Source organism: Erpetoichthys calabaricus, chromosome 1 (genome assembly GCF_900747795.2).
Source record: "Erpetoichthys calabaricus chromosome 1, fErpCal1.3, whole genome shotgun sequence".
NCBI classification, from domain to species: domain Eukaryota; kingdom Metazoa; phylum Chordata; class Cladistia; order Polypteriformes; family Polypteridae; genus Erpetoichthys; species Erpetoichthys calabaricus.
Window position 1 is genome coordinate 247,135,999 of NC_041394.2, and position 24,787 is coordinate 247,160,785.

A 24,787-nucleotide genomic window follows, 5' to 3' on the forward strand; every position below is an offset into this window, starting at 1 on the left:
ATATTAATGTGCTTGAAGAAATTGCATAACATTTCAATTTAATATGCAGTCAATTTTGATTAAACATTTTAATTGTGCAATTAAATTTTTCAATTGTCCTCCATCATTGTATGGGGGAAAAATATCAAGCAACAAGTGAAAAGCTGGCTGTATCTTCCAGTCATAGTTAAAACTCCATTGAACTAACAGCAGATTATGTTTTGGCTTGTTAATTTTATACTAGTGCTTCATGATCTCTCCATTTGATGAAAAAGATAATATACTTTCTAAAACTTTATGGAGCTGCTTTGTTTTAAATACGTCATTTTTTTCCGTTTTTGTTACAGGTACGAAAGAAGGACCAAATCAATATTGAAACTAAAAATAAAACTGTAAGATTTATAGGAGAACTAACTAAGTTCAAGATGTTCTCTAAAAATGACACACTTCACTGTTTGAAGGTTAGTGAAATTGTTGATATTCCTTGATTATTTTTTCTTCTGTTAATGAAAACTACTACATTTATATCAAACTAATGAACTGTGTTGTATCAGGAAGCAACACAGTACTGTTTTAAATTCTGCTTAAGTTACTGACATTTTGGAGAGTTTGTTTAATTTGAAGTTTATGTTACAGTCAGTTAGGTTTTATTTAGGAAAGCTACTTAGCAGACACAGTCTGTCATTAACAATATCACACTGCTTTTTTTTCTTTAACACTTCTTCCACTGCCTGTATTTACATGTTCAAAAAGTGCAGTTAAATCTTCGACTTTCGAGTTTCTGAATTTGTACATGTAAATTTCAAATTGGCAAAAAAGAAATGTTAGTTTCCATTGTACTATCCAAATAATTTGACTGTTCTCAGAAATCTTCAAAGTAAATTTTGAAGTCTTTTGTCTGTTTTTGCCTGAATCTGAGGCCTCATGTATAAAATTTGCTTACACTCGGAAACATACTGTACATAAGTCATAACAGAAATGTCAGAATTTATAAAACACAAACTCGGTGTGAAGATTGGTTCAAAGTTATTTAAAGTTTCAGCCATCCGTAATACCAACTCAGGTATTTTTGCAGCAGGACAGTGAAGTGAACTGAAAATGTAATTTCAAGCTCATTTCATTATGCATCCATGATATTCCAGTTTGCTTGAACTAATTTGATCACAGTTAACTGACATGTTCTGTTGTCTTCGATGTCTGTAATGATACATAGTATAACCCTGAACTCTGCTTTGCACACTACTGTGTAGTTAAATAAAAGGATTGTGGGTTCACCCTAATCACCTTAAAACAGCATTACATATTAGTTGTATATTAATTTAACTGCTTTCTTTTTACAAATGCAAATTCATTCTGTAATGATGCCTTACTTAATTTATTTTGTTTAGTAGGTTAAATAGCTATTGTCAAGTACAGTGCATTAATTGTAAACTAACACTTGCTTTATGCATTTTGAAGACTATTTCCCAGGTATATGAAAATTGTAGGTATTTAGTCCTGCTTTTGCTCTATGCATAGAAATAAGCGCTAAACAGTGGGAAAATGAAATAGTCATCTTAATGTATACATATTCAAGAATTTTTTTTTTACTGTGGTTAAAACGTTTAAATTTCTACTGTGACATACTTTATGCATAATTTGGACTTCATTGGTTTCATATAGCTTCATAAAATACTTTTCCTTCTTCCAGATGTTATTGTCAGACTTTTCCCATCACCATATTGAAATGGCCTGTACACTTCTGGAAACATGTGGCCGTTTCCTCTTCAGGACAACTGATTCACATTTGAGAACAAGTGTTCTTTTGGTAAGGCAATCTTGAAATATGATCATCCAATTATACAGACATTATGTTACTTTATGTAAAAAATATGTATTTAATGATGAGTTGAAGTTTAAAACCAGCCTTTGATTAAATGATTTAAAGCTTTATAACGTAATACATCTTCTTATCCTTTTTTAAAGTTATGTCATTAATGCAGCATTTCCCAACCAGTGGATTGTGGCAGCATTGCATTCAGGGGCCCAGTCCGACCCCAGACAAAACCAGGCCTACCCCCCAACTCCCAAAGCTAAGACAATTGCGCTTGATTCACGATGGCAGCATCACAGGTGGATCGAGGCCTATCCTGGACAATCTTCCCAACCCCTGCTCTGATGATCATGTTCAATTCATCAAGGAGGAAAAGCGTTGATGATCACACTTGATCCATCTAATGCTTTGATGCTCTGGTAATAGCATGGGACCCAGGTTTTGACAATCATGTGCTATTCACCAAGGGGGACACCCCCACCACCCCTGGTGGGTCTCAAAAATGCTGGCATGTGAAAAACTGGGTTGCAACAGCACAAAGGTTGGGAAACACTGTGTTTAAAAGATATGGAATTTGTGACTACATTAACATTTTAATAGCATATATTTTTTTGTTGATAAATAAGGTAAAAAAGAAAGTGATCAAGAGAATTTTTTTCTGTCCTTTTAAGTTCATGTATTATGTATATGTATTCACTGGGTTTCTTTGTCATTTGCCAGGAAGTGAAACAAAGGATACTTGTGTTTTTTGCTGATGACACCATTCAACCTCTGTTACTTACATATCTTCTCATTCTGTATTGTTATAATCTCTTAGATTATATATTGACCAGAAATACTGCACTTCACTTTATCAGCATACATATATTGTTGCACAGAATTCATTCCACTAAATGAATCCTTCTTTGAATAATTTTGCACTATACAACATATACTATTCTTAAGGCTATATTTGTTACGGTGATTACATTAAGACAGATCTTCAAGTACAGCATAGTTTTAATCACACGTGTGTACTGTGTAATAGTGTGGTAGATGCTTTAAATGCATCAAAGCACTAAAATTAAAACAATGACTGCTTTTATTTTCCAGTTTTGCTTTTTATATTGTGCACAGTAATGGTTAAGAGTAAACTTTGACTATTTCTGATAGCACATTGTAAGAGTCTTAAGTTTATATCGCTCATTTAAATCGCTACCAGCTCTCAGTCTTAACTTTTTCTTTGATTCAGGTTCTCAGATTCATGAGTGATGAGAATGGTGGCTCAGAGGCTAAGGATCTGTGCTGGTATCTGGAAGGCTGGCTGTTCAAATCCCATTAACACTAGAATTACCAGATCCTACGAAAAAACTCTTAGATTTGGCCCACCTTAAATCCATTAGCACCTCTCCATCAGTGTTTTTTGTCCTGTAAATGTGCCGATAAAGGCAAGCAGCCTGCTGTTCCATCCCCCCCACAGCCGCAGAACGTGCACAAAGTTCTCCCAACTGATGCCTTCATTGATTATCTGGGAGTGAAGTGCTGGAGTTTGAGTGGAAATAATAGATCATTATTTGGAACGCATGCATTTCATGTGTGTTCAGTTTCTACAATAATCTGTGTAAACACATTGTTAAAACAGAAACATTTTTCATATTTTAGTAGTAAATGACAAAATGTTGGCATAAACTATATAATGTGTGAAGCCTGAAGTCCAAAGATAAAATAAACACTTTCACAAATGGTTTAAGTGTAAGGCAGCAGCTTCCGTGGCGTAGCGGTAAGATTTGTAGACTTGTGATCAAGCAAGAGTCCCTGGTTCGATCCCAACTGTCTTTTATATTTGCCGTTTTCAGTAGTGAGTTGCTCTTATTGTTAATATTATACAGTACACACATACATTTGGTTTGCGTCTGTAACAAAACGGTGTACATTTCTAGTACTTGTGAAAGTTACTGTTTTATTTTCACTTTTATTCTCTCAGTCACGATGACGATACATACTATAACCCCCTCCCCCCCCAGGAATCTGACGCTGATAGTTTTTATTTGAAACTGGGAATAACTGTAGATGTGAGTGGTGTTTTGAGGCAATGGAACTGGACATTCTCTGATCTGGAGAGATAAAAGCTGACACACAAACGCTGGTGAATCTGGCTTCTTCATATCTCACCGTCACTTGATTTTTTTTTTTTATTCAGTTTTATTGAGTGTTCCTGCTCACGCTGAAATTAGTATGCACCGTATGGTCTACTAGCAAAATACCCGTGCTTCGCAGCAGAGAAGTAGTGTGTTTAAAGAGGTTATGTAAACATATATATACATATACATATATATACATATCTACATATTCACATCTACATATACATATATAGGGCGGCACGGTGGCGCAGTGGGTAGCGCTGCTGCCTCGCAGTTGGGAGATCTGGGGACCTGGGTTCGCTTCCCGGGGTCCTCCCTGCGTGGAGTTTGCATGTTCTCCCCTGTGTCTGCGTGGGTTTCCTCCCCACAGTCCAAAGACATGCAGGTTAGGTGGATTGGTGATTCTAAATTGGCCCTAGTGTGTGCTTGGTGTGTGGGGTGTGTTTGTGTGTGTCCTGTGGTGGGTTGGCACCCTGCCCAGGATTGTTTCCTGCCTTGTGCCCTGTGTTGGCTGGGATTGGCTCCAGCAGACCCCCGTGACCCTGTGTTCGGATTCAGCGGGTTGGAAAATGGATGGATGGATGGATGGATATACATATATATACATATATATACATATATATATATACACTTTTACATATACACTTTTACATATACACACATACATACATACACACACATACACATATATACATATACACATACATACATAGTGCATTGTAACACGGGCTGTGATTGTTACATGGGAGAGAGACGACAAATCACAGCTTCCCGCTTTCTAATCGGGCCTGTGATTGGTGCTTTGACGGATGCCCAGATCCCACAGTATGTCCCCTTAGGAGAGGCATTAGGCGAGTGTAATTGAATAGCGGTGCTGCAAGTTTAGCTTTACACCTGTTTTTAAGGCTTATTGACTGAAAGGGGATTTCATGAAAAAATTTAGGGCTTTGCTACAGGATACACCCTCCACAAGTTAAGGAAGTAAAAATAGGTATATATTTCTGTTTTATTTAAACCTTTTAAGTTTGTATGCGGGCGGTATGGTGGCGCAGTGAAAGGTGTCAGTTAGGAGACCCGGGTTCACTTCTCTGCGTGGAGTTTGAATGTTCTCCCCGTGTCTGTCTGGGTTTCCTCCGGGTACTCCGGTTTCCTCCCACAGTCCAAAGACATGCATGTTAGGTGCATTGGCGATTCTAAATTGTCCGTGGTGTGTGGGTGTGTGTGCCCTGCGGTGGGCTGGCACCTTGCCCGGGGTTTGTTTCCTGCCTTGTGCCCTGTGTTGGCAGGGATTGGCTCCTGTATTTAGGATATAGCGGGTTGGATAATGGATGGATGGACATTTGTATGCATAGCCCCATTTGCCCGTTTTCGTTTTTTTTCTTTCTTCAGTAATATTTCAGCAAACCCGGAGCTTGTCAGTTCAAATCCTGGTACTGACACCACTGTGTGACCCTGAGGAAGACACTTCACCTGCCTGTGCTGCAAAAAACAAAAGTAACAAATTGTACCTCAGATGTTGCAAGTTGCTGGAATAAAGGCATAAGTCAAATAGATAAATATGTATTATACACATAGGAACTATTCATTTATTTTCAGTTAAGTCATCTGCAGCAAACCTTTATAAATGAGGGTTTCTCCTTTTTAGATAGTGCAAACTGTTTCTTCTTCATTGAGGTTTTCTCTTGGAGAGCTTTTTTCATTTCATGGAAAATTAAAGCAGCAGCTGCCAAAATATGTAGCTTTCTTATTAATTTTTCAACATTGTGTAAAATAACTTTATAAAGTAACATAAAAGGTTTAAATACTGGTTATCCTTTTACACTAAAATATTACTAAAGAGATACAAAAAAAGTAAAATGCATATGTTGTTTTTCTTTAAGGAGATTAAATATTACTGAAGAAAGAAAAAAAAAAAAAAAACTAAAACGGCCAAATGGGGCTATGCATACAAACTTAAAAGGTTTAAATAAAACAGAAATATATACCTTTTATTTTTACTTCCTTAACTTCTGGAGGGTGTATCCTGTAGCAAAGCCCTAACTTTTTTCGTGAAAGCCCGTTTCAGTCAATAAGTCTTAAAAAGAGGTGTAAAGATATTGACAATAAGCTACGCAAACCCACCAAGACATGCAATCGTTTAACTCAAGGCGCGAGTCAAAAAACACCATCCCATACTATTAGTTAACGATTAACACATTTCTATATGTATTGTAAGCATACAATACAACTGATAATATGTTGCGCTTATTTATCTGGTGTACCGACATTTTTGCGCGTTTAACGGCTGAAATCTAACGTGGTTTGTGCCCTTCAGAATGAAAACAGTTTGCATTTACCTTTTTAATAAAAGGCGAGCTTTTAAGCCTGAGAAATCACCCCGTAAATGCACACGTTTAATTGCACGTGTTAATATGTATGCTTACACAGTATTAAAAGACACTCAAAAATTAACGTCATTTACCTTCGTTCCCGCGTTTGACTCGTGCTGTAAATCTCTTCCTTGTTTTCACTTCACGTGATTACGTAGGAGGCGTGATGATGTGATACTTGACTCCGCCTCCTCCATTAGAGTATATGGACAAAAAAGAGGTTCCAGTTATGACCATTACGCGTAGAATTTCGAAATGAAACCTGCCTAACTTTTGTAAGTAAGCTGTAAGGAATGAGCCTGCCAAATTTCAGCCTTCCACCTACACGGGAAGTTGGACAATTTGAGTGAGTGAGTGAGTGAGTGAGTGAGTGAGTCAGTCAGTCAGTCAGTCAGTCAGTCAGTCAGTCAGTGCTTTGCCTTTTATTAGTATAGATGATGTCAAAGACGCACTGACAAAAAAAAAAAACCCAAAGACATAGGTATATATGATATTTGGAATTATTCATTTTATGACCTATATAGTACATTTCGGGAAAACATTGTGGCATGGATGTAACATTATTCATATTCATTCGCATAACATCTTGTGCTTGTAATCACTGACTGCGTGGTTTTTTTTTGTTTTTTTTTCCCCCACGATCTTGCCTGTGTCCACTTTTGGGTGCACAGTGCTGTTTCTTTTATACTCCAGGACATGCAGAGGAAAGAACAATACAGAGAGGTAAGTTCAGCGCTATATGCAATCATTAAATTCAAATGTTAACAGTTTATACACACACATGGACTGTCCTTCCTACATTTACGACATGTGTACCTGTTGCAATGCGCACACTTCTCTCTATGCTGTGGTTCCTATTACATTGAAAGGGCACCAGACACTGACTCAGTTTACTTTCCTGGGGAAAGTGGCTGTCTTGGAACAGAAGCTTGTCGATTGCAACAGGTACACATGTCGTAAATGGAAGGACGGTCCTTGTGTGTGTGTGAACTGTTAATATTTGAATTTGATGATGGCATATATCCCTGAACTTACCTCTCTGTACTATGCTTTCCTCTGCATGTCCTGGAATACAAAAGAAACAGCACTGTGCACCCAAAAGTGGACGCTGGCAAGAACGGGGGAAAAAAAAAACACACGAAACACGCGGTCAGTGATTACAAGCGCAAGATGTTATGCGAATGAATATGAATAATGTTGCATCTGTGCCACAGTGTTTTCCGAAGAAATGTACTATACAGGTCATAAAATGAATAATTCCAAATATCATATATACCTATGTCTTTGTTTTCTTGTTTTTTTTTGTCAGTGCGTCTTTGACATCATAGACCATACGGTGCATACTAATCCAGCGTGAGCAGGAACACTCAATAAAACTGAATATAAAAAAAATCAAGTGACGGTGAGATATGAAGAAGGCAGATTCACCAGCGTTTGTGTGTCAGCTTTTATCCCTCCAGATCAGAGAATGTCCAGTTCAATTGCCTCAAAACACCACTCACATCTACAGTTATTCCCAGTTTCAAATAAAAACTGTCCGCATCGGATCCTTGGTTGGGGGGTGATAGTATGTATCGTGATTGTGACTGAGAGAATAAAAGTGAAAATAAAACAGTAACTTTCACAAGTATTATAAATGTACACTGTCTGTTACAGACGCAAACCAAACTGTTAGACGCAAACCAAATGTTTGTGTGTACTGTATAATATTAACAATAAGAGCAGGTCACTACTGAAAACGGCAAATATAGGAGGCAGTCGTGGCAATCGGGGGACTCTTGATCACAAGTCTACAAATCTTACCGCTGCGCCACGGAAGCTGTTGCCTTACCCTTGTACCTTTTGTGAAAGTGTTTATTTGATCTTTGGACTTCAGGCTTCACACATTATATAGTTTATGCCAACATTTTGTCATTTACTACTAAAATATGAAAAACGTTTCTGTATTAACTGTGTTTACACAGATTATTGTAGAAACTGAACACACACGAAATTCATGTGTTCCAAATAATGATCTATCATTTCCACTCTAAAACTCCAGCACTTCACTCCCAGATAATCAGTCAAGGCATGAGCTGGGAGAACTTTGTGCACGTTCTGCGGCTGGGGGATGGAATAGAAGGCTGCTTGTCTTTATCGGTACATTTACAGGACAAAAGACGCGAACGGATTTAAGGTGTGCCAGATCTACGAGTTTTTTTGTACGCTCTGGTAATTCTAGTGTTAATGCCAAAACAGATCCTACTCCATTGGGCCCTTGAGCAAGGCCCTTAACTTGAAAATTGCTGCAGGGAAGCTGTACAATGGCTGACACTGTATTAAAGACGACAATTTTTAATACAGTGTAGCAAATACATAAAAAAAATGAATGCCCTGTTAATCTGGCATTTGGTATAGCTTCTCTCTTCTGTTTATAGTATACCATCAACATGACCAATATGATTTATTTTGAAAAGGATTGTTTCTACTGCTGGTGCACCATTAGTGCTTTGTCGAAGTCTTTCCTATATAGAAATCTTTGATTTTATAAAAAATTTTTTGTTTCTGTGCACTTCATGGTTGCATTGTGTGTTTAATCTCTAATATCCTTAATACACAGCATTCAAAATAATAGTAGTTACTTCATTATTAGTGTTATACTACCAAGACATGTTCTCTCTAAATTTCTCTTGGATGGATTCATATTTTTTTTATAATTATTCATATTTTCATTATATAGAGCAGTAAAGCCCCTTCCAGTGAAATCTAAAAAATGCTGCAATAAACCTCTCCCCAGGTTGAGACGTACTTCAAAATATCACACGATTCCCACAGCTGTATGTTAACTTGCCTTCTTTGCTAAACTATTGAGTCTTTTGTTTATTTTCATGTGATTAATTTATTTGGTTTTCATAAATACAATGCTTTTGTTTCTTTCTCAAAAAAATCCATTGGGTAGTTCTTAGACTGTCTGCTGGTTTCAAATCAAATTATATTTGCATATTTCAATTATCTTAAGTAATATTTTTTTTGGTAGTATTGAAGTGTAATATTCTCTGTGACAGGAGCAAATGATGCGAAAAAAACAAGCAATGCACTTAGATGCCCGTTATGTCACCATGGTTGAGAATGCTTATTATTATTGCAATCCACCGCCAGTTGAAAAAGCAGTGAGGAAGAAGAGACCGCCACTTCAAGAGTATATTCGTAAACTACTTTACAAAGACCTCTCCAAGGTTACAACAGAAAAGGTAAATCTTTTTTTGAACAGCCAAAAATCATATGCATAACTATGTTTCAAGTAGAAATTGTGCCTCGGTACAAGTCAGCTTGAATTTCAAAATGTCTATTTCACAGGGTTTGCCTTTAGACATATATATCCTAAAATGATGCAAATCCTACATAATCTATCTGATTTTGTTTTTTGCAGATGTTTTTGTGACTAAATTAAAAAATATATTATAAATTATACAGTTTGCCATTTTGCAATTTGTAATAAGTCATTCAACCCAATTCAGTTTGTTTCTTTTCTTTATAAACTTTATGAATTATACAAGTAGTTCCACATCTTCAATAAAAATATTGTTTTAATGAGGTTAAAAATGATTTAAAGCCAAGCTGGAATATAAGCAAGAACATAATTTTATATTGATGAAAGAAATTTGGAAATACTGGTGAAGGTATACAAAACTGGTTAACTTCAAACTATTGTATGAGCCAGTCTGACATGACTGCTTTTTGGCATGACCAATGTGTGTCCCATGACTGGAGCTCTTGTTTAATATAAATACAGTGGGGCAAAAAAGTATTTAGTCAGCCACCAATTGTGCAAGTTCTCCCACTTAAAAAGATGAGAGAGGCCTGTAATTTTCATCATAGGTATAGGTATACCTCAACTATGAGAGACAAAATGAGAAAAAAAAAATCCAGAAAATCACATTGTCTGATTTTTGAAGAATTTATTTGCAAATTATGGTGGAAAAAAAGTATTTGGTCAATAACAAAAGTTCATCTCAATACTTTGTTATATACCCTTTGTTGGCAATGACAGAGGTCAAAACGTTTTCTGTAAGTCTTCACAATGTTTTCACACACTGTTGCTGGTATTTTGGCCCATTCCTCCATGCAGATCTCCTCTAGAGCAGTGATGTTTTGGGGCTGTCGCTGGGCAACACGGACTTTCAACTTCCACCAAAGAATTTCTGTGGGGTTGAGATCTGGAGACTGGCTAGGCTACTCCAGGACCTTGAAATGCTTCTTACAAAGCCACTCCTTCGTTACCCGGGTGGTGTGTTTGGGATCATTGTCATGCTGAAAGACCCAGCCACGTTTCATCTTCAATGCCCTTGCTGATGGAAGGAGGTTTTCACTCAAAATCTGACGATACATGGCCCCATTCATTCTTTCCTTTACATGGATCAGTCGTCCTGGTCCCTTTGCAGAAAAACAGCCCCAAAGCATGATGTTTCCACCCCCATGCTTTACAGTAGGTATGGTGTTCTTTGGATGCAACTCAGCATTCTTTCTCCTCCAAACACGACGAGTAGAGTTTTTACCAAAAAGTTCTATTTTGGTTTTCATCTGACCATATGACATTCTCCCAATCCTCTTCTGGATCATCCAAATGCTCTCTAGCAAACTTCAGACGGGCCTGCACATGTACTGGCTTAAGCAGGGGGACACGTCTGGCACTGCAGGATTTGAGTCCCTGGCGGTGTAGTGTGTTACTGATGGTAGCCTTTGTTACTTTGGTCCCAGATCTCTGCAGGTCATTCACTAGGTCCCCCCGTGTGGTTCTGGGATTTTTGCTCACCGTTCTTGTGATCATTTTGACCCCACGGGGTGAGATCTTTCATGGAGCCCCAGATCGAGGGAGATTATCAGTGGTCTTGTATGTCTTCCATTTTCTAATAATTGCTCCCACAGTTGATTTCTTCACACCAAGCTGCTTATCTATTGCAGATTCAGTCTTCCCAGCCTGGTGCAGGTCTACAATTTTGTTTCTGGTGTCCTTTGACAGCTCTTTGGTCTTGGCCATAGTGGAGTTTGGAGTGTGACTGTTTGAGGTTGTGGACAGGTGTCGTTTATATTGATAACGAGTTCAAACAGGTGCCATTAATACAGGTAACGAGTGGAGGAGCCTCTTACAGAAGAAGTTACAGGTCTGTGAGAGCCAGAAATCTTGCTTGTTTCTAGGTGACCAAATACTTATTTTCCACCATAATTTGCAAATAAATTCTTTAAAAATCAGACAATGTGATTTTCTGGATTTTTTTTCTCATTTTGTCTCTCATAGCTGAGGTATACCTATGATGAAAATTACAGGCCTCTCTCATCTTTTTAAGTGGGAGAACTTACACAATTGGTGGCTGACTAAATACTTTTTTGCCCCACTGTATATATTGCTAATTTGTAGCCATTTGTTGTATATTGCTTATGGAGTGTTTCATCTACCTCTTTTGTGTTGTTTGAGGCACAGTGGCAGAGTGTTTTTAGCACTGCTCCCTGACAGCTCACTCAGATCATATTTTTGGCCATAATAAACAATTCACAGTAGTTGGCAGATGTTTACTGAGCCCTCATGGACAAATAAAACACCATTTAATCATTATAAGCCACTCTAAACTAATTTAATTCCTCATTCCCTATTGAATTCAATACATTTCACAGGGTTCACACATTACTACTTATTGCCTGTATTTTATGTTGGACCAATATCAACCTACCTGCAAAATATCATGAAAATGTGTTCATTCTTTTTTGTGTAATCGGTGAACAAACAAGCAGAAAAGCAAAGAGACAAGATTCCATCTAAATGGAGTTTATTACGTATTATTTATGCAGGTGCTTTGTGTTTCTTTACTCAAAACCTAGTTTGCAATTGGCAAATGTTTACATTTATTTGTGATAACATTACATAATTATACTGCAATATTAAAGAAACTGACATACTGCATTTAATGCTTGTAGGTACTGAGGCAGATGAGAAAATTACCATGGCAGGATCCAGAAACCAAAAATTATTTAATCTGCTGCATGGTCAATATTTGGAATGTGAAGTATAACAGCATTCACTGTGTGGCCAACCTTCTTGCTGGCTTAGTTGCCTATCAAGAAGATGTAGGCATCCATGTAGTTGATGGTGTTTTGGAAGATATAAGGCTTGGAATGGAGGTGAGTACGTTTGCCAGTGGTAGTGTGGGTTTTTTTTTTTTTTTTTTTTGGAAGAATTAACATTTATATAACACATACAATTTGCATGTAAATAAAGGTGCATGTTCACCAAATATAACAATAATTAATAAATGTGTATCCCCTCCCTAAAGGATTTTTCAGATAGTTGTCTTCCACTGTGAAGTGTGAAGACATACTACATTAGCATTTTCCCTTGACCTTATGCTTGTTTTGTTTCTGGGAACGGATTGATTAGAGAAAGAAACCAGAAAAAAGCACTCATAATTATAATTAACTCAAATAGAGTATTGACACGCTAGAAGCAAATTGCTAGCCGAGCTTCAATTAGTTATATGAATTAAATCTCTCTATTAAAAAAAAAAAAAATCTTGGAAGGAGACAAGATGTAATTTTCTCAGTGAAGACACTTACACGTCCTGCAAGACGAGTCTTTATGCCAAGAGATTTAACCATGGCCACAAAGAGTAGATGACAAAGTAGAACGTTGTAAAGAATTCAGAAACGTTGGAGTGGTACACATGCAGAGCAGATTAGAGATAATGGAAGTACGAAAATTCGAAAGTCTCAAAAAAAGGATAGTAAAGATCACATTAGTGCAAACAAATGGAAATTATTACTCAGTGAAATAATGGAACAGCGAAAAGAGATCGAATATATTGTTCAGATTTAAACTTTAAGTCAGAGACTTGTAGATCATCTAATTCGTGTTGCCATCAGTGGAAAAAAAGTAGTGTTTCTTCCCAATGAAGAGGTGTATCCGCAAGAATTAAAAGATTTGTTGTTTGGTGAAAGTGAAATCCCACAAGAGAAAATTTGAAGCCCCGCGAGACAAGAGCTTATGCAAAGAGATTTGAAAAAGTCCTGGTCACATAACTACGCACACGGTTCAATCGTTTCTCATTTGTGTGAATGCTATTGTCAGACACATTTCTTGTAGAGAGAAAGAAACGATATTCAGTCTTGGGCAGTTATATGTTGTGTTGTCACAATATAATTCCTAACACGGAATCAAAATTCAGTGTGATATTGATGTAAAAGCAAAAAGAGATCAAATATATGGACATAGGTGATATGACAGAAGTATGTAGATATTGTTTGGCTTTAAACCTTAAGCCGGAGACTTGTAGATCGTCTAATTCGTGTTGCCATCAGGGAAAAGTAGTATTTCTTCCCAATGAAGAGGCCTATCCGTGAGAATTAAAAGGGGTTTGAATTGGGCGAGCAAAGCCCCCTAGTAAATAGAATTTATTTATTTTGATAGAGGACAGAGTATTGAGTTGAAGATGAGGCTAGTAGATGACTTATTTTTGGGATCTAAGTGACTAATCTGTTGTGTTTACAATTTAAAGTTCTTGTAACTTCATTTCTGTCTAACTACTAGTGTGTTAGCTGCTTTACAGCTTGATTTATCCAACATAAAACTCCTGTTCTCTTGCTGCCATTTTGGGAACTTAGTAAAACACCATGTATGCTTTTCAAGGGACAAGCATGGATAGCGCTGAAGACTGACCAAGGGTAATGGGTGCAATAGATACTTTCCTACACTGCCATCATCTGCAAAAAGTTAATAGTATTGGGTAATGACTGAGAGATGTATATTGTGGGTCCAAGTAAGGAAACTAAACGTGTTTTCAAATTCATAATATTAGCTTAGCAGCTGACTATGTTTAGGAATTGAGTATTTGTTTATTAAGAGCTGAGGTAACTTGAACATCTTTTAATAATTCTGCTTGAGTGTTTTTACCTGGAGATGTAGCAGGCGCCTCATACTGAAAGGAGATCCACTGCTATTTTTCCAAACTGTTTATCTCTCAGGTGGTTTAGGAAAACCATACAATCATCAAGTTGGTGTGGAAATGTTTTTCAGACTTTTGAAGGAGACGCTGTATAAAAATACTGGTGGACATACAGTGTATCAGACCTACTGTCAAGTACTGATTTATTTTGTCATATGTAATTCTGCATTTTTATTAGACTGTAATGTGTTTATTCTGTAATTTTTTTATTCTTAGGTTAACCAGCCTAAATTCAATCAAAGACGGATTAGCAGTGCCAAGTTTTTGGGTGAATTATACAATTACAGAATGGTGGAATCGGCAGTAATCTTTCGGACATTGTATTCCTTTATATCCTTTGGTGTAAATCCTGATGGTTCAGCCAGTCCACTGGACCCACCAGAGCATCTCTTCCGAATTCGTCTAGTTTGCACAGTCTTGGATACATGTGGGCAGTATTTTGACAGAGGATCAAGCAAGAGAAAACTTGATTGTTTTCTTATTTATTTCCAGGTTTGCCTTTGTTAATTTGTGGTTCATCATTTGTTTTGCTTTAATACAGTATCGCTTCTTTTCTGTTGAAGCTAAATGTTAAAATTCAGTGAAGATTGGTCAACAAGGAATATTCAATACATGTCTCTTCTCACTTTTTTCCATCATAATCTCTATATCTCACAGAGCCTATCCCAGTAGCATAAAGCAGTCACAACCGTGGATGAGACCTGTCATACAGTGCACAGTTATACAGCCTACCTTTGCACATATCAAAAGTAGTTGTATATGTGAATATCTTGAAAAGTTAAATACTGGAACAACAAACTCTACACCAATAATACTAAAATGAGTTCCAACACGACTACAAAACATTATTTTACTACTCTTAACTTATTTTTACATATGTTAAAAGTACTAAACGGACTTCACTTTTCCATTTTCTTTTTTGAGTAAAGAATAAAAAAAAATCTTTTGTGTTTGATCTCCAGTGCTAAGTTAATAGTGAGGTCAGATATAATTTTTTTTCTGTATGGAAACTACCTGCATTGTATTTCTGCTTCATTCAAAGTAAATTATTACTTTTCACCTTTTCAACCATTGCATCCTTGATAAGGTGTTACAATCAGTAGATGGATACATTTAAAAAAGTGTCCATGTGTTTGACATTGCTTAGGTTTGTAAGTGCAGAAGAATGAATTTTAATAAATGCTTACATAGAAGTCTGTTCTATTCTTTAGCGTTATATCTGGTGGAAAAAGAGTCTGGATGTCTGGACCAAGGATCATCCTTTCCCTATAGATATTGACTATATGATAAGTGATACACTAGAGCTGCTAAGACCAAAAATGAAACTCTGCTGTTCTCTGGAGGATGCTGCTAGACAAGTAGCAGAACTAGAGCGAGAATTTTTGGTTAAACTAGGTGAGTAAATATGCCTTGAACAATTTCTTTGTTTTTTAAATTATTAAAATTTCTTTGCCACTTGTCCATTTGTATAGTTGTTGTAATTAAACCATTGCACATTTCAAGCATACAACTGGATAACTGCTACATGGATTATGTAACACGAGTAAAGTGAGATTTTTTTTTCTTTTATGCATGAACTTTTTTACATTGTTTGCTATTGTATAGCATTTGTCACCATTGGCTACTTTTACATCATAAACTTTTTTTCCTTTATGCATGAAAACGGGAGATTACATTTTTTCTCAGCTGTCACTACAAAATACAATTTATTTAGCTAAATATATATTTGTTCATTTTTCTTTCCTTAAGAACTCTTACAAATCAAAATGTTTTTCATCAGTTTTATTATACCACGCTTGTAATGAATTTGCCATTACAAATCAGAGTCTAGAAATATGACGTTTCTAAGTTTACCTCTGTTTCAGTATTAGATTTAAGGATTCCACATAAATATAATTCTTGTTTCATGGAAAGATTTTAAGTTTCTGCTGGGATAGTACTTTAAGTTGGAATGAATGGAATGGTTTAAACACCAGAGGGAGTCTAATGCATGACTAAAGTTATTATAATATTCTTCTATATTTGTTTCTCTTACTGATGTGAACTGTAGATTTTCACAGAGGATCAAGCAGGAAGTACTGTAAATATGTAGTGCCTTGCAGAAGTATTTAGTCCCTTTTGAAAGTTGTCATCATTTTCTGGCTCTCAGAAGATACATACACATACTCCTCTAATAAGCCTTATTATTGAAATATAAAGTGCTCTTGTTTATTTTTAAAGCCATAATAAGTAATTTATCAGAAGTATATTCCTTAAATATAAAAACAAGAAAACTTCTGTATAAACATCAGTATTTAGTAAGCCTCATTTTGCCACATTAACTGGCTTAAGTCATATGGGGTAAGTCTGAACCAGCTTTGCACCCTACTTTAGAGTGATATTGCCCCATTCTTCCTGGAAGATTTTCTGCAGATGTTTTTTGGGTGACACCTCTGGACTCCATTTTTCAGTGATAGAGATGCTCAATGGGGTTGAGATCAAGACTCTTTTTTTCATGGGGGTGGGGGTAGGGCACTTCTCTTGGCTTTTGCTTGGGATTTTCTTTGTGGAAGGTCAACCTTCTCCCAGGACTCTGTTTTTCAGCTGACTAGAATAGGTTCTTTTCTGGTTTTCACCTGTACAGTATTTGATTCCTCAGGTTGCATGATATCCAAAATTTCATAATGATTCTATGCACATTAGTAATTACTGAATATATTATTTTTATTGTTGATTTTTACGATTAAAATTGGAAGCAGGACTGTGGGATTAAAAAGTTTGCAAATGTTTGTTTAATACAGATATAACCCCCAAAAATGAAATCCGTCATTAAAAATAATTATCAGCTGTGAGAACAAAACTGGAACAAAAAAAAAAACAGTATCATTCTTTGCCTGATCAGTCCAAGATTGTAATCATAGTTACACTTACATCTCTGGAAAGCTTTGCTTTGCAAGATTTTAATTAAATAGTTAGAATACTGCTGAAACAATTATGTATATATTAAGCCTGTTTTAGTTTGATATTAAGGCTTTGGGTTAGAAAGAGCCATGAGAAATTGATGTAGCTTTAAAGGCAAACATTTAAAAAGAAGGCAGTAAACTATGTTCTTGTTTTGACATGAATATGCATTTTAAGTACAGTATATAACTAAGTGATTTGTGGCAGCAAAATTAATTTCTAAACCTGACAAAAACTTTCATAACCTTAAAACAATTGTCTTTGGGAGTCTAAAAAGGTATTATTTGTCTTCCTTACTCTTAAAAGTTGCTTCCAGTAGCAACTTGAAATATGTAGTGATACAAATTGATCACATCATAAGATAGATAGATAGATAGATACATAAATTGATGATATTAAGCATTGAAGAATATTAATTAATTTTACAAGTGCCTTGAGCATGGGAAAGGTGCTATGTAAATAAAATATATTAGTATTACAATGTAAATTATTATATGAAGGGGGTGAGATCCTGCCTGTTCCTAATGCACATTTATACTAAAAGTACTCCCAATCTTGATATCTCAAAATGTGTTTTGTAGTCTCGTTGTTCCTAGTCTAAGAGATGGGGTTGGGGTTTTGTAATCTGAACCAACTAACCATTTTAATGGTTTATCTATAAATGCATTTAAAGTTGTGTCTTTTCCATCTTACCTGAAGTCCATGATATGTTCAATGGTCTCGAAAATGCTCATGTCTAGGTTAATATCTCAGAAACACTTAAGGTAGTTGTGCCACCTCATTCTTGTATGTGGTTTTGCTATTCAATAGCTTGAGTGTTTTCATTAAATTTAATGCAGTTCTATTCTATAATTTTACTGTATATTCTATAGCTGAGGCTGCAGGCATTAATTAATGCTGCAATGAAAATGAATGGCATTTCATCTTTATCACATGGTCTTTGCTGCCATCTAGTGGATAAACAATATAATACATTATAGGTGATTTTTCTTGGAGGTTTGTCTTCAATTATGTATCAACTATTGTCGACACCTGCTTTGAAAGTGTTAAATATAAGAGCCATCAAATTCTAAAACATCTCCATCTTTTTTCTGTGTCCAATACTGACCACTGACCATGAAAGATCTTAACAGGACAGCGAGTCGTAAAAGTAGCCACAAAAAGGAACTGAAATCCATACAAGCTACATGCCCTGGCACTGTGCTTCTGCACATTATTATTAATATATTTTTTCACTTTTCTTTACTCGTGCATCTGAAAATCATGAAATGCTTTTTATAATGTTGCATAGGTCCCACTTGCAACACTTAACTAGAGTCCTGCAGTGCAAACATATTGTGACATGTCTTGATGCCAAACAGATACAAGCAGAGCAGTTTTAGATCCGGAGGAATATAGGCTAGTTAATTTGACAGCATCAGGATGGGAATAGCGAGCAAAGTATTAAAAAAAAATACCAGGCAAGAGGCAGGCAGTTTGAGGGCAGATTTCTGTTATTTTGGAAGTGTCCAACAGGTAGCACAAAGGTACGGTTAATATTGTGACATTGAGAAGAAAAGGCTACTTGTGGACTCACCAAGAAAAGTGGGATTGTAACAGTATCAAGTCCGTCTACTTTTTTCTTCTTTACAAATGTAGCAATATTTTAATAAGATTGGCTAGAATATTTTTGATTGAACCTCATTGTTTTAGTTATTATGTGTCAAACCAACAGCCATGTAAGATGGAGACTAATTGTGGGACAAGGTGTGTGTTATGTGATGAAGCTCTTTAAAGTTGGGCTTTTAGATAGATGGGTAGATAGATAGATACTTTATTAATCCCCAAGGGGAAATTCACATACTCCAGAAGCAGCATACTGATAAAATCAATATTAATTAAAGAGCAATAAAAATGCAGTGCAATTTTTTTTTTATATAAATGCAAGGTGGAGAGTGCAAGGCAGGTATAATAGACAATAATTTTATATAGTGTTAACGTTTACCATTCTGGTGGAATTGAAGAGTCGCAAAGTGTGGGGGAGGAATGATCTCCTCAGTCTGTCAGTGTAGCAGGACAGTGACAGCAGTCTGGCGCTGAAGCTGCTCCTCTGTCTGGAGATTATACTGTTCAGTGGATGCAGTGGATTCTCCATGATTGACAGGAACCTGCTCAGCGCCCGTCGCTCCACCACAGATGTCAAACTGTCCAGCTCCGTGCCTACAATAGAGCCTGCCTTCCTTACCAGTTTGTCCAGGCGTGATGTGTCCCTCTTCTTTATGCTGCCTCCCCAGCACACCACCGCGTAGAAGAGGGCGCTCGCCACAACCGTCTGATAGAACATCTGCAGCATCTTATTGTAGATGTTGAAGGACACCATCCTTCTAAGGAAGTACAGTGGAACCTCGGTTTGCGAGTTACTTGGTTTACAAGTGTTTTGCAAGATGAGCAAAAATTTTTAATAAATTTTGACTTGATAAACGAGTGAGGTCTTGTAGTACGAGTAGTATGTATACTCTTTGTCTGCTGAGCGTCATGTGATCACAACTGAGCTGATGGTTCTTCTCTCTCTCGCTGCGGGATTGTGGGCAATCGTCTCCTATTCTCCGTCTGAGTCGGCGTGCCTCACTCATAGTAAGCATCCATACGAGCGTATAGTGTTTACTACAGCATTAGCATTGTGACGGTGTGTGTGCGCGCGCACTTGTGTGTATGTGTGTGTGTGTATCTATGTGTGTACGTACGCTCGTGTGTGTGTGCGTGTACGGTGACGTGCGAGTCCCCGTCTTGCACACTAAAACACAAAGCTGAGTCTCAGTACTTTAGCAACACCAGCTTTATTCAGCTTGAAACAGACACAGCAGTCAGGCAGGGCCCTGCACATTTATAATGTTCCTAATTCCTTGTATCACCCATCGACAGCAGGCGCTTATAGCATGTCCGCGATCTTTTCTGATTCGCTTTTATTGCGAACTGCTACAGCGCTGGGAGAATGCGATTGCTTTGGGACGCTCTTCCACATGTCGTCCCGTTGGGTGGAATCCCACAAGAGTTTAGAAACTCACTCACACCAGCCATGATTCTTTTCAAAGGTAAAGTGCAGGTTAATTTGTTTTATGTATTTTTACTTTATATTTTGTATTAATCATTTTTATATGAATAGTTTTGGGTTGTGGAACAAATCATCTGAGTTTCCATTATTTCTTATGGGGAAATTCACTTTGATATACGAGTGCTTAGGACTATGAGCACGTTTCCAGAACGAATTATGCTCACAAACCGAGGTTCCACTGTATAGCCGGCTCTGTCCTCTCTTGCACAGAGTATCAGTATTGGCAGTCTAGTCCAATTTATCATCTAGGTCCCAGGTATTTATAGGTCTGCACCCTCTGCACATACTCACCTCTGATGATCACGGGGTCCATGAGGGGCCTGGGCCTCCTAAAATCCACCACCAGCTCCTTGGTTTTGCTGGTGTTCAGGTGTAGGTGGTTTGAGTCGCACCATTTAACAAAGTCCTTGATTAGGGCCTATAATCCTCCTCCTGCCCACTCCATATGCAGCTCACGATAGTAGTGTCGTCAGCTAACTTTTGCACATGGCAGGACTTCGAGTTGTATTGGATGTCCGATGTATATAGGCTGAACAGGACTGGAGAAAGCACAGTCCCCTGTGGTGCTCCTGTGCTGCTGACCACAATGTCAGACCCGCAGTTCCCGAGACGCACATACTGAGGTCTGTCTATAAGATAGTCCACAATCCATGCTATCAGGTATGAATCTACTCCCATCTCTGTCAGCTTGTCACTAAGGAGCAGAGGTTGGATTGTGTTGAAGGCACTAGAGAAGTCTAGAAACATAATTCTTACAGCACCACTGCCTCTGTCCAAGTGGGAGAGGGATCGGTGTAGCATATAGATGATGGCATCCTCCGCTCCCACCTTCTCCTGATATGCGAACTTTTAAAAGAGTTGTAATAAGAGAAAAAATTAAAATTGAGTTTTTCCCATTTGCTTTAATGAGAAGGTGTTTAATGCTTAGTGTTAAACAATAGTTGGGAATCTCTGGTTTACAAGTGATTCAGACAGGATCTTATACAAAAAAATACTTTTATAGCACAGGAGAAGCATTTAGAAAAAATACTCTTCAGTACACTTGTAGGTTAAAGTGCAGAACAATGGGACAGGAAAAAAATACTATATTTTGAAGGAATCAGACTATACGTTTTACTAATGAAGATAACAAGCTAACCATTCAAAATTATGAAAAGGCTGCTCATTGAAGTGAGTAAGAAAAAAATTTGGTAAAATAGTGCAGCTTTGCAAAATGCATCTCAGTAACGTGATGCCAAAATTATTGCAGGTTAACAAACAACCATTCTTTGACAATCTTTCACAGTTAACATTCATTTTTGCCTTGGAACCAAAACCTTTTTAAAATAAATCTGAATTACTTTCAAATACTGAATTTTGATCCGACAGCCCTACCTAGCACGATTTCCAATCACTATATCATGTTGTGATTGTTGTTTTCAATTTGAGAAGCTAGAAATAATGGTAACCGAGTACCTACTGTATGTTCAGAGTCCTGTTGGTAAACATAATTATTTTATAGGAACTCTGATAGTTTTTTACTTTGTCAGTTCGCAATAGGATATGAGAAATTACTGTATCCTTTACTGCAAAAAATATTGGCCTATACCAAACATTCTATACACATTGACATAGCTAATTTGTTTTACTGTGCATTATCTGGACTATTAAGCCAGTAAAATTAGAAAAGTGGAAGATGTGCTAAACTGTCAGGGTCTTGTTCAAGGGAATTGTGTAGAGGAGAAATACTGTGTCATTAAACTTGCTTGTTAGTTGGACTCATAAAATTTAGTCCGGTTTTAACAGAATAGTCCCATCAGTGTTGCTAACATTTAATATCTACAGAAGTAAGCACCACCTGGTGGTGGTCATTAAGATAATGTACTTTTCCAAAAGAACATCCAGTATTTTTAATTTGTGTGCTTTATTTCTACTTCATAATGATGATTTCAAAGAAATGCTTGTACATAAATCTTCTTTATTTCCATGTTAGAGCAGCAAATTAAACAACTTAAATGCTACACAGTCATAAAAAGATTGAGCTGCTGTGTTTTATCCCATACCCCCACTTCTTTTTTGTCACTAGTGTGTTTGGTTACAGAACATTATTTTACTAGCAAAAATAATTCAGTAATGGACCAAAACAAACACTAGTGTTACATTCAGGTGCTTGTTAACATTTTTTAGAAAGTATTTAAAAATTTACTGCATTGGTTTCTGAGATATCACTTTTTTGCATATTAAATATTTTTGTAACATGTCATATTTAAAATAACAGTCGTCAAGTCATTAGTAAATGACCTAAAATGTGGAGCACCCAAAATACGTTTTATAATATTATGTAGTTAAAACTTGAGCCCAAATATAATTGTGGTGGCTTTAATTCCTTTCACAGACACAACATTCTACCTGAACTGAAGTGATGTAAAAATTGCACTGATGGCCTGTTGTTAGTTGTAGCATGTGGAAGGTCTATGACTAATTATAGATCATAATTATTAAACATAACATTTTTGAACAAAGTACCCAATGGAGAATTAAAATCCACAGTATGCTGAAATCTGTCTTATTGTAGTAGATGTGATGTTGAAGTTCTGGCTTGGTGAGTGACTATAGGATTTCGATGAGGGGTTCTGTTGTGCCATCTTGACTTGGGCATGTTAAAATGGAATGTATGAAAGCTAAAAACTTCACTTAAGCTATATTTGAAACTTAAATTATTAAGTAATTGAAGCTGCACTTAGTATTTCTCTATATTAAGACTGACAATTTGGAAAGGTTATATCCAGCATTTACTATTCATCTTACCAATAAGAATGACATTTGATTATTTTGCATACAGTAATTATTCTAATGCAACATTTCCCTCCTCAAAATTTGTTAATTCGTGTTCTCAGTAAGTGACTTTCGTCATACTAACTTTACCTTTGATATAGTATTTGCATGATACATACCACACAACATTTCTAGATGCATTTCTACAAATACAGTACTTTCCAGTTCAGGAGTGGAATGATGTGTTTACATTGTTTTATGGGTTATTCTACTTTCAGTTTTGTGATTATTAATACACGCTGGAATTTTAATGGATCCCAGTGTGTGTTTGTTTTTTTTTTTTATTTTGCACAAATTGTTCACCTTTGTAAAGCTGCTTTCGCCACCTCCACCATGCTCTGAATTCTTGCGTTTGTGTGTGAAGGTGTTGCAGAGGTTTGCTTATCAATGTGTTTGTCTTTCAGTTTGTAGCCTAGATGGATATGAAAAAATAAACTGCCCCTTTGTCAGATGTAGGCATGTACTTGTCTCGAAGTCCATTGATTTTAATATGAAATTTCGGCTTGAAATCGGCATTTTCCTCAGAACTTGAGTTTTTTCCTGGATTAACAATAGCAAAGTTGGTAAAAATCTCAATTTATAACAAAATGTACTGCAAGATGACAGTAAAAAATAAAATTTGATTACTTCAGTCATCTGCATTGCTGATCAAGTAAGTTTTTTGGCTGGAACTATAATGAAGACATATCCACAGAATGATAAAATGATTATATAACACTTTGAACTGATGTTTTTCAGAATAATGGAACATGCATTAAATTTTTCATCTGGCAGAATCCGTGTGATACCAAAGTATAATTCATTTTCAGTGGAAAAATTTATAAACGATCATTTAGTTATTAGCTGATAGTTCATTTATTTCTACATGCTACACTGTATTGGTAGCCATTCAGACTACAATGTTACATGCAGGTTTGAATTTGATTGAGGATGTGCATGTACATCTTTAGTATTCTCTGAAATCAGTATAGTAAAAGAAAAGGTACATAAATCAAGAGTAAGGATTAAAATAGATAAGTGGTAAATATATTTCATGCTTCCCTTTCTTTCCTCTCTGCTAACCAACATGAGTTTTAATGTCATTAGTAACAAAATTAAGTATTTTTGGTTCAAGTGGGAGATGTAAAAGCAGTCCTGATTATGTTTAATTTTTGACTGCATTATGTTTTTGTTTCTTTTTTGGAGTGGATTCCTACATTTGTGACAAGTATGTTCATTTTATTTCCAAATGCAGTTTTATGGTTGCTATGGTTAATTGTTTTAAATTGTTACCCTGCAGTAATGTTAGTACTGAATTTGCTTTATACTATAGTGTATATCTCACTATAGTGCATTTCTGTGTATCAAAGTAGCCTTATGTTTAAACAGTTTTTCTTTTTGTCAAATCCTACTTATTCTGCATTATGCAGGTCTAACGAACGACAAAGACTCAAAAGACCCAAGCAACCTAGGTGAAGGTGAAAATATAGATGATGACGATGATGATGATGATGAGGGAGGTGCTGAGACAGAGGAACAGTCTGGAAATGAGAGTGAAATGAATGATCCTGAAGAAGAGGTAAAAATAACTACAATGCACAGTATAATCTAAATGAGAGTAAGCCAGTTTAATTTTGTAAAATATACTGCACCAGAACATAGTACATTTGTGGCATCTCTCGTCCTTCCATATCAAAGAAAATCGAAAGATA

General features: G+C 36.4%; 1 protein-coding gene across 1 annotated transcript in view; it reads left to right on the forward strand.

Annotated features, from left to right (window-relative positions):
- LOC114660836 (regulator of nonsense transcripts 2) overlaps window positions 1–24,787 on the forward strand; it is a 102,158-nt gene that overhangs the window by 48,145 nt on the left and 29,226 nt on the right. Inside the window, 7 exon segments of the mRNA XM_028813786.2 lie at window positions 327–440; window positions 1,670–1,786; window positions 9,326–9,511; window positions 12,231–12,434; window positions 14,468–14,743; window positions 15,463–15,646; window positions 24,506–24,654. Of these exon segments, the coding sequence (XP_028669619.1) occupies window positions 327–440; window positions 1,670–1,786; window positions 9,326–9,511; window positions 12,231–12,434; window positions 14,468–14,743; window positions 15,463–15,646; window positions 24,506–24,654 (1,230 nt within the window).